The sequence below is a fragment of the Gymnoscopelus braueri genome (assembly GCF_963280865.1).
Source record: "Gymnoscopelus braueri genome assembly, chromosome: 12".
In the NCBI taxonomy this organism is placed as follows: domain Eukaryota; kingdom Metazoa; phylum Chordata; class Actinopteri; order Myctophiformes; family Myctophidae; genus Gymnoscopelus; species Gymnoscopelus braueri.
This window is the reverse complement of record NC_137614.1, coordinates 41687437-41696950: the sequence shown is the minus strand read 5'-3', so window position 1 is coordinate 41696950 and position 9514 is coordinate 41687437. Positions and strand designations below refer to the sequence as shown.

At 40.6% G+C, this 9514-nt stretch overlaps 1 protein-coding gene across 2 annotated transcripts; it reads left to right on the top strand.

Annotated features, from left to right (window-relative positions):
* Positions 1-4673: 4673 nt before the first annotated feature.
* On the top strand, positions 4674-8974 carry pym1 (PYM homolog 1, exon junction complex associated factor). 2 transcript variants are annotated; one of them, XR_013934137.1, is made up of 4 exons: positions 4674-4748; positions 5756-5849; positions 6461-7717; positions 7752-8974. XR_013934137.1 is itself a non-coding variant. In XM_080443692.1 (3 exons), the coding sequence occupies exons 1-3, from the start codon at positions 4712-4714 to the stop codon at positions 6984-6986; spliced, it is 657 nt and encodes a 218-aa protein (XP_080299818.1). In that variant the 5' UTR covers positions 4674-4711; the 3' UTR covers positions 6987-8974. The 2 variants fall into 2 exon arrangements, 1 of the variants encoding a protein (XP_080299818.1); XM_080443692.1 differs by having other exon boundaries at positions 6461-8974.
* The last annotated feature ends 540 nt before the right edge of the window (positions 8975-9514 follow it).

Genomic DNA, 9514 nt, shown 5'->3' with positions numbered 1-9514 from the left:
AAAAATGTTCGGTGTAAGGGCACGGCCCCACCGCACTTTTATTTTACATCTGGGGCGGATAATCTGCTAATGCTTTGTCAATGCAAATGCGTGGATTCTTGGAAAAAATGTGCAAGACCATGCATGAATCCACACATTTGCATTGACAAAGCATTGGCAGATTCCGCCCCAGAGGCAAAATAAAAGTGCAGTGGGGCCGTGCCCTCAGGGAGCAGTTTTGTTGTTAGAATGTTTCAAAAAATATTCCAAATATCCCACATTTTATTGCAAGAGTTTAGCCGACGCATATAGGTTTAAAAGGTGCTCATATGTGGCCTAATTAAGTTGCTTCTTTTGGGCTTGTTTTCCTAGACCTGATTGCTTGTTTCTCTCACAAAACCTGGCAATATGTGCGCATGTTTTGCTGCCTGCGGCAGCCCGGCGGTCGTTTACATACTCAACTGCTCATCATTTGTCATCGACTTTATGAATGTAACGTTTCTAAAACTCGCATGTTTATTCTGCACATTCGTCATTGTGTTGCCACGACACAATGTTTGCTTAAAGGGAAACGAAAGCTTTTCAATAAACACTGTCTGGACTGCTGCCCCCGGCCCGAAGAGACATGAAGTGTGCAGCAGCGGTGGGAAAAGTACTCACAGTGCACACATGTTTTACTCAAGTAAAAAAATTAAAGTATCAATACTGCAATGTAGAAATACTCTGTTGTAACTAAGTAAAAGTCCGGAATTAAAAATGTACTTGAGTAAAATTACAAAAGTATTTGTATCAAAATTATCATGCAGAATGTCCCAGACATTTCACAAGTTTACAAAATAGAAAAATTGCCGATCTACAAGCTCACAATGCCTGAGCAGGGCAAAAGGCTATAGGGGCTAAAGTGATTAACGTGTTTTGTAATAATAATCTAAATCTACAAAGTAACTAGTAACTGAAGTTTTCAAATAATTGTATTGGTATTAGCCCCTACGGAACCTCTCCCTCCGCTGTATAGCTCCGAGATGAGGTTCCTCGTTATTTCCTCATTTTCCTGGCGTTTGCGGTCGACATTGTCGCACATTTTCCACTTGACATGTTTCTTACCCCTTTCTGCACATCGTATCCAAAAAGTAAAGCATTTGCGCCACTCTCTCAGATGTTTTAAGTTCTAGCGGACCATAAAAGCTATCCAACGAGTTGAAGAAAGTATTTAATTTGCCTCGGTTTTCATCCGGTTCCATAATATTTTGCATTAGAAGATGCAATTCAACATTTGACCAGTAGGGTAATCAGTAATGTTATCTCTACGGGCGCAACTCTTGCGCAATGTCTTAAAAACATGTAACCGGATGAAAACCGAGGCAAATTAAATACTTTCTTCAACTCGTTGGATAGCTTTTATGGTCCGCTAGAACTTAAAACATCTGAGAGAGTGGCGCAAATGCTTTACTTTTTGGATACGATGTGCAGAAAGGGGTAAGAAACATGTAAAGTGGAAAATGTGCGACAATGTCGACCGCAAACGGCAGGAAATAACGAGGAACCTCATCTCGGAGCTATACAGCGGAGGGAGAGGTTCCGTCGGAGCTATATTGGTATTAAAAGTACAATATTTGCATCTGAGATGCAGTGGAGTAGAAGTAAAAGTATTGAAAATTGGAAATACTCAAGTAAAGTAAAATGTCTCAAAATTGTACTTAAGTACAGTCCTTGAGTACATGTACTTAGTTATTTTACACTGGTGTGCATTGTGGAAAGTCAATTTAGGGTTGAAGAACGACGTCACCTACTGGCTACAATAAACGCAATAAACATACCAAGGATAGGTCATTGACGGCACAATCAACCAGGAAGTGTGAGTCGCCTCTAAAGTTTCAGGAGGCCTGACGTACTGCTCAACAATAATGACGTAGTTTCAAATACCAAAACGCTCGTCCCAAAACACAGTCGCCCTGGCCTGGGGCAAATCCGGTGACCTCGGAACGGTTGCCACCAGGGATTCCTAAACGTAACCTCAGTAAAACTTTTCTTTGAGACACCCATCCAGATTTTTGATCAATAAGGGACAGGTCGATTTTTAAAGAAGGGTACCCCTGGAGAAAATGTATGTGCCCTGATCTAAAATGCCATGACCCTCCCTTTGACTAAAAGAAAAAAATCAATGACCCTCCCCAAGTGATTAAAAAAAAATGATGAACCCTCCCCGCCTATAGGAGTGTCACGATATATTGTCCCACGATATAGCCTATCGTGGTATTACAATGTAATGATAGGTATTGTCAAGATGTCATACTGTATCGTAATATTTTTTAAATTATTTTTATTTTCTTTAATGTTTTTTGCCGGTGAAAGTTATAGGAGTTCTTACTGTATGGTGCTTGCACAAATGTATTTATTTGTGTGTACAAAGCACTTTGTAATTGTTTTTTTAAAGTGCTTTATAATTGTTATTTTAAAACTAAAGATGATGGCCAATGTTGATGATACATGAGAAAATAACATTAATAATGTATCATATCGATATCATATGCCCAACATCATGTATGTATCGTGAAATTAGTGTTATCTTGACACCCCTAACCCTCCCCATCAAATACAACAACATGACATTTAAAACTGCATGTACATTGTTTTGCTTTCCACATTGATTAGAACATTACTGTAGTCAGTCTTGCTAAATGCACAGTGTAGTGTGTAGTGTCTGTAGTGGTAGCAGAATGGACAGTGTTCTAAACTTACATGTGGGAAACCCATTGAATCCCATAATTATTAACTACAGTGACTAAACTGTTACCTACATCATGGGTTTTCAACTAGTGGTCCGTGGAGGTATTACATGTGGTCCCTAACCATGCATTTAGTAATGTAGGAAAGTGAAGATTTGTATTATATTTTATCTTATCGATGGTGGATACTGTTAATGTGCATCACAACAGAAAGGAAATTCAACTCAAGGAAGGTTTTAGTACATCAAGGTAAATACAGGCTTTTATTTGATGTATGATGACGGATCAATGTTGTCAGTTACTTGGAAGTCGGATGTCAAGAACTTCCACAGAAATGGGAGTTAGAATTTCAAGGGAAACTGATTACCTGGTTGAGTCATCATTAGTAGGAAATGTGCCCATATCAATCGCATGTGCTTGCTTGTACTTGTGCAATTCGAAAATGGCCCCTGTCTAGGTCTTAACCCACCCCCTCCCTGATTTCTTTCTCTTGTACATAGTTTTCTCTCTTCATACCAGTAACCTGTAAGCTGATTGTATGACGTTCTGTATAGTAGTGTGTATATCTGTCTGTCTCTTATATGTTAGGTGTTACTGGATTTGAATCCTTTGTATCATTTGAAATAGAGAGGGGTCATTGACCACTGTTCTGCTGTACTAAAAAGGTATATAAAAACTGTTTTATCAATTCAAAATTGCATGACCCTCCCTTGGATTCAAAGTAAAATTAGCTGACCCTCCCCTATTTTCCTCCAGGGACCCCCTTCTGTAAATTTCGACTGGTCCCTAAGCACCTTTGTTTGGCCCGTATTCGGGACAGCTGACGGGTTTTGCGGGCAAAACAAAGGCATCACGTGACGTTGATCCCCTTCCCCTATTTGCTCATTCTAGAACATGACATATGTGTAGGCAGAAGAATGCCTAAACCTAACCCTTATTCCTCAATGTAACCTCAGTAAACTATGCCTAAACCTAACCTTATTCCTAACTGTAACCTCCGTAAAACTATGCCTAAATCTAACCTATTATTCCTAAACGTAACCTGAGTAAAACGGTGCCCAAACCTAACTGTATTCCTAAACTTAACCTCAGTAAAACTATGCCTAACCCTAAACTTATTTCTAACCTTATCCTCAGTAAAACAAATACACAAATACAAGAACCACTGGGGGCGAGCGGTCGATGGAAAAAATGGGGCCTTGTTATGGGGCGAGTCTTCAGATTACTGTAGTTTCTCTACTGAATGAATGCATACTTTTGGGGGGTTTCGCAATGACAAGGCAGTTGAGAATGCAGGGGTCCTATGGGACTGACGCTGACGCACTTTGCAGTGGCTCTCAACATGGGGTCTGACCGTCCGGAGAACCCCAGGGGTCCTTGAGGGGGTCCGAGGCCAGGGGGGCCCCCCAGCTAAATGAACCAAATGGACCCTGTAACTCTGAAAGAGTGAACAAATGTGCCCTTGCTTGCAGTCCATTTGGTTCCATATGACAAGGTGCATAATACAGTAGAATTATCCAGATCAGAAGCAAATATTTTACTTTTTACTCCACTACAATTATATGAAAACTTTAGTTACTAGTTACTTTGTATATTTTGATCATTATTACAAAACATAAATTACCCACTTCAGCCATATACATTTTGGCCATTTGAAAATAGCAGATCTACAAGATGCGACGCATTGTGAGCTTGTAGATCTGCTATTTCCAAAAGATTTGAAAACTTGTGAAATGGGACATTCTTCATAATGAGTACTTTCTACTTTTGGTACTTTTAAGTACATTTTGTACTTTTACTCAAGTAAGTCTTGAATTCCAGTCTTTTACTTGTAACAGAATAATAATAATAACATTGCAGTATTGATACTTTTTTCAAGGAAAACATGAGTATTTATTTTCCACCACTGCTGACATCACTACCGCATCCTTGGCATTTTCATCCCAGATTCCCAGCGGTCCTGTCTGTGTGGAGCAGCAGCAGCAGCAGCACCACGTTCAACCAAAATGGCGACCCCCTATATCCAAGATGAGTCTGGCGAGGGTGAGACAGTGCGCCCTCTTTGTTGTTTCAATGTTGTTGTTGATGATGATGATCAAAGCTTCTGTTTTGGAAAACGTCACGTTAACTATGAGTTTTCAGCTAAACGTTGGATTATTGTGCAATATATGTGACTACAACGTTACTAACAGTACAGTGGAGTGCAGTGGAACGACATGCTAAGTTGCTAAACGTTAGCTAATGTTAGCATCACTCTTTAGTGAGACAGTGGCAGTGGTAGAAAAAGTACCATTTTTTTTTTACTGATGTAAAAGTATCAACACTGCAATGTAGAAAAAAATGCTGTTACAAGTTAAAAGTCCAGAAAGAAAGTACAAAAGTATTGATATCAAAATGTACTTAAAGTACCTAAAAGTAGAAAGTACTCATTGTGCAGAATTTTCCATTTCACAAGTTTTCAAATGTATAAATAATCTTTTGAAAATAGCAGATCTGAGCTTGTAGATCGGCTATTTTCAAATGCCAAAATGTATATCGGGCTGAAGTGATTAATGTATGTTTTGTAATAATAATAAAAATCTATAAGGTAACTTAACTAAAGTGTTCAAATACATTTAGAGGAGTAAAAGTACAATATTTGCCTCTGAGATATAATGGAGTAAAAGTACTGACAATTGGAAATACTCCAGTAAAGTAAATAATACCTCAATTTCTTAAGTACAGTACTTGAGTAAATCTGATTAGTTACTTTCCACCACTGAACTGTACCCTACCCTTGGCTGCTAATTTATACATACATTCTTCTCTCTCTCTCCATACTGAAAAGGTTTCATTTCACTGCACTTGAACATGTGACAAATGTATCTTTGAATAGACTCTTATCCTGCTTACAGTCCAACAATATTGTTCTGTTGATCACTTATAGGTGTGTGTGTGTGTGTGTGTGTGTGTGTGTGTGTGTGTGTGTGTGTGTGTGTGTCCAGGTAAATATTTGCCATTGGAAAATTGTTGCAACTTGTAGGCCTAATATAAATATATTTTCTTTGCAGGGAAATTCATTGCTGCTACGCAGCGACCGGATGGAACCTGGAGGAAACCGCGTAAGGTGAAGGACGGTTACACCCCGCAGGAAGAAGTCCCTGTGTAAGTTCAATTATTTTTGATGTACAGCTAGCTACTGTATAGGGGCTGTCTCCTTAATTGGCTGCCAGCACCTGCCAGCCATGCATTTTTATTGTAAAGACATGGTCGCCTCAAGTAGAATCAAATCAATATTTGGAGAGGGGCTTTACTCATCACCAGCACCACCTGATCTAATCCAAGTGCGCTTGTGTGCCATGGTCTCTCGAGACTGACGGCCGCTACTACAGACAAAGATCGATGAAGATACAGCTCGGATCTTCATCGAGATCCGCCGCTAGAGCAGTCGCACGATTTTTTTCATGTTTTCTGTTATTTACTCTGTTATAGCATGTTGCATGCCTTTTGGAAACACTCTGAGCGTTCATAGTAAAATAACGCTTTCCGTGGACACAGCCCCATAGACTGTAAACCACAAATGACGGTAGACGTGTAAAAAGAGAACAAGGCATATTGGTTAGCTGTATAGCTGAGGACCCAAGGAAGTGCAGTGTCGAGTGAGATGTCGATCGGATGGTGGAACCGGCGCAGCCTGCACTAACTAGTGTGTCCAAACGTGTTGTTGTGTTTTCAGACATTCATCAGCTCCCTCTGTGCGTCTTCTTTTTTTTTAGATACGAGAACAAGTTTGTGAAGTTTTTCAAAAGCAAGCCGGGTGACCTCCCGCCGGGCATGAGCCCAGACGATGCAGAACAGTCCAAGAAGCCGCAGAAGGTCCCCGGCTGCGGCGACGGCGGCGACACGGCAGGACTGTCCAAGACGGCCAAACGCAACATGAAGCGCAAAGAGAAACGAAAGCAACAGGGTGGTGGTCAGGAGGGGAGCGACGGCGACGCTGTGGAGTCGCTGAGAGACGCGGTCGAGAACGCGTCGATTTCGGAGGGTGGCGATTCTTCGCAGACCACAGCGGCGCAGCCCGCCGCCGCCAGGACACCCGCCCGCACCGATCCCGTGCCGTCCGATGCTGCCGAAAAGGCCAAGAAGATGAAAAACCTCAAAAAGAAGCTGCGACAAGTGGAGGAGCTACAGCAGAAAATGGCCTCTGGGGAAATCAAGCAGCCGACGAAGGATCAGATGGAAAAGTTGGAGCGCGTCGACGCTTTACTGGAGGAACTGAGGCAGCTGGAAGCAGATTCTTGAAACGGACAAACGGTTGAAAACACTAACTAAAAAAACACAGAATGATAACAGACTTTGAGATCTTGACGTATTTTGGAACACGTGGTGTCTGTTTGAGGTATCTTGTCCCCCGCTACTCAACATGAACCCTGAACACACTACTCTACACAGTAAAATCCTCAGTGCTAATTTATCCATTTGTAACTCTTAAGAGTGCACAAAATGGTTTTGTGCACTCTCTGGGTTAAATTAACAACATTGTTTTCTCCAGCAGTGGTTGACACAGACCTGGCAACCTGTTGGCATTGTCCTCCACGCAGGTGAAAGCTTTTGGAGTCCTGCTCATGTGTTTGGATTGGCCACAAACTCCTCCTTGTTATTCATCCATAGTTATGGTTTATTTTAAAACCACTGCTTATTGTATTGTTTATTTTCGTACTTTTCCTTTTTGAACCTTTAAAAAAAAACAAAGGCATATTAATTCCACCCGACAAACAGATAATATTGTATCAATGCAGCTGTTTTGAATTGGTTGTTTGGAAGAGGAGCAGTCATTCTCATTTCTCACTGTCTTCATTCGCTAACGAGCCCGTTAGCAGCCTAACAAAAATGTCCTCTAGGGCTGGACAATATATTGATATTATATCGATGTCATGAGACTAGATAGTCCCTGGTTTTAATCACATAGCCCTGTTTTATATTGAAAACCCCAAAATATTAGATTTGATCCATATCCGCCCAGCAGCACTAATGTCCACATATAGGAAAGATTTGAATTGCACCAAGAGTGAATTTGTGTGACAAATACCCGCTGTTACTGACGACATCTCTGCAACAACGTCACCTGTTAAATTCTGATGTAACTGACAATACAGGATTTCTCACAAATCTAGTTTGACCTACGTGCTTTTTACAATGAACAACACAGTAAACTCCTCAGTGTTAATTTAACTCTGCAAATGTAACCAAATGGCGTGTCCATTTGGTTACATTTGTACCAGGGTTTCCGCTAGGCATTTTCCTGGCCGGCAACATTTTATTATTCCGGCCAGGTGTTAAATTAATCAGCCAAAATGTAATACAAGTCATGTGCGTGTTTACGTGAGTGTGCACCATCCAACTGATTGCTACAGTAGCGCAGTGTGCTTTTTTCAAAATGTAGGTATTGTAATGCAAATAGTCTAATAATGATAATTGTACTAATAATTATAATAATATCGTGGAGCAAGTAGCCGGCCAATGTGGCCGGTGATTATTTACCGGTCAATTACAAATGTTACGGAAAACTTGATTTGTACACTGAGAGATCCAAATGGATCAATTAAAACTGAGGTAGATTCTCCAGTGTGGCTGTTGCATAATAAAAATTGAAGTCCTAGGAATTCCAGTTTTTCATGGATGGTCACATTTTATATAAAACGATGAATCCAGTAATTGGTTACTCGAATGACAAAATTAATAACACAATTTTAGTAATTAAATAATGGGTTTCGTTATGTGTCATGTAAACGATTTCAGTATGTGCTATTTATAACTGTGAATATGTTCCTTCCACATGACATGAAAAGTTAGTTGTTTTTTTTACTTCTGGGTAAACAGTATTAAGCTATTTCATTTGTCTTTTTGGGGTTTGAAAACTTGTGATGAACATTATCATAATTTTGTACTTTATTACCTTATTTCACTGTCATTTTATAGTCTAAAGTAAGCACTTACATTAAATGAAGAAAAATATGTAAACAATTAAACAGTTCTGAAAATGATTCTTAGTTGCAGCCCTAAATGAGAGTTGCATACTTTCATTCATAAAAAAAAATCTGTTCCCCTTCAAACCCTTTGAATGATTAACAGAACATATAGACTATTATGCCTTCCCTGTGTGGTCCTAAGCTGAAGAATGTCCCAGAAATTAATTATAATTGACCAGAATTATGGCACCGACAATAAAGTATTGGCATACTCAGGTTGAGGTCACTGTAATTGTAATTAAACCTTTTTCTTTTCCAGCACTTTCTCCCCAACTGTCTCAATTTCTTTGCGACATACCAAACATCAGCAGACGCACTTTATAATTGTCTCCGCCAGGCCGAAGGCGTGGCCGAGAATGTTTTCGCCCCTGTCTGTGTGTCTGTCCATCTTTCCGTCTGTGTGTGAGCAGCTAATCTCCGGCACCGTTGGACCGATAGGCGTGAAACCGACCCGATCTCACACAACACGGTGAAATAGCACGGATTAACATTCCGTACATAGACGACTAGAAAATCCGAAAAGCTGTGCATAGGAGCCGCGAATCCCCTCCATTGACTTTGTTACGTTTCAAGCGAACAGCAGTTTCAAGCGAACTGGAGCCACGTAAGGCACCACCGAGCGAGCCAAAGCGAGCAAGTTGCCGTGCCGAACGTTGCGACGTTCGCTTGAGCCTACTCTGTGCCGTCTGAGTTATATACCGATAGGCACAGAATCGTAAATCCTGTTGTGGGGACTGCTCTGCTTCCGGGTTGCAACCCATGTTATTTCACTGTGGGATAGTAGTTTTCGTTCCCTACCTA

Bases quoted from the DNA above. Each gene is read 5' to 3' on its own strand.
- pym1 (XM_080443692.1), top strand. From the start codon at position 4,712: ATGGCGACCCCCTATATCCAAGATGAGTCTGGCGAGG. The intron at 4,749-5,755 runs GTGAGACAGTGC...TTTTCTTTGCAG, and splicing joins CCAAGATGAGTCTGGCGAGG to GGAAATTCATTGCTGCTACG. The intron at 5,850-6,460 runs GTAAGTTCAATT...CTTTTTTTTTAG, and splicing joins CCGCAGGAAGAAGTCCCTGT to ATACGAGAACAAGTTTGTGA.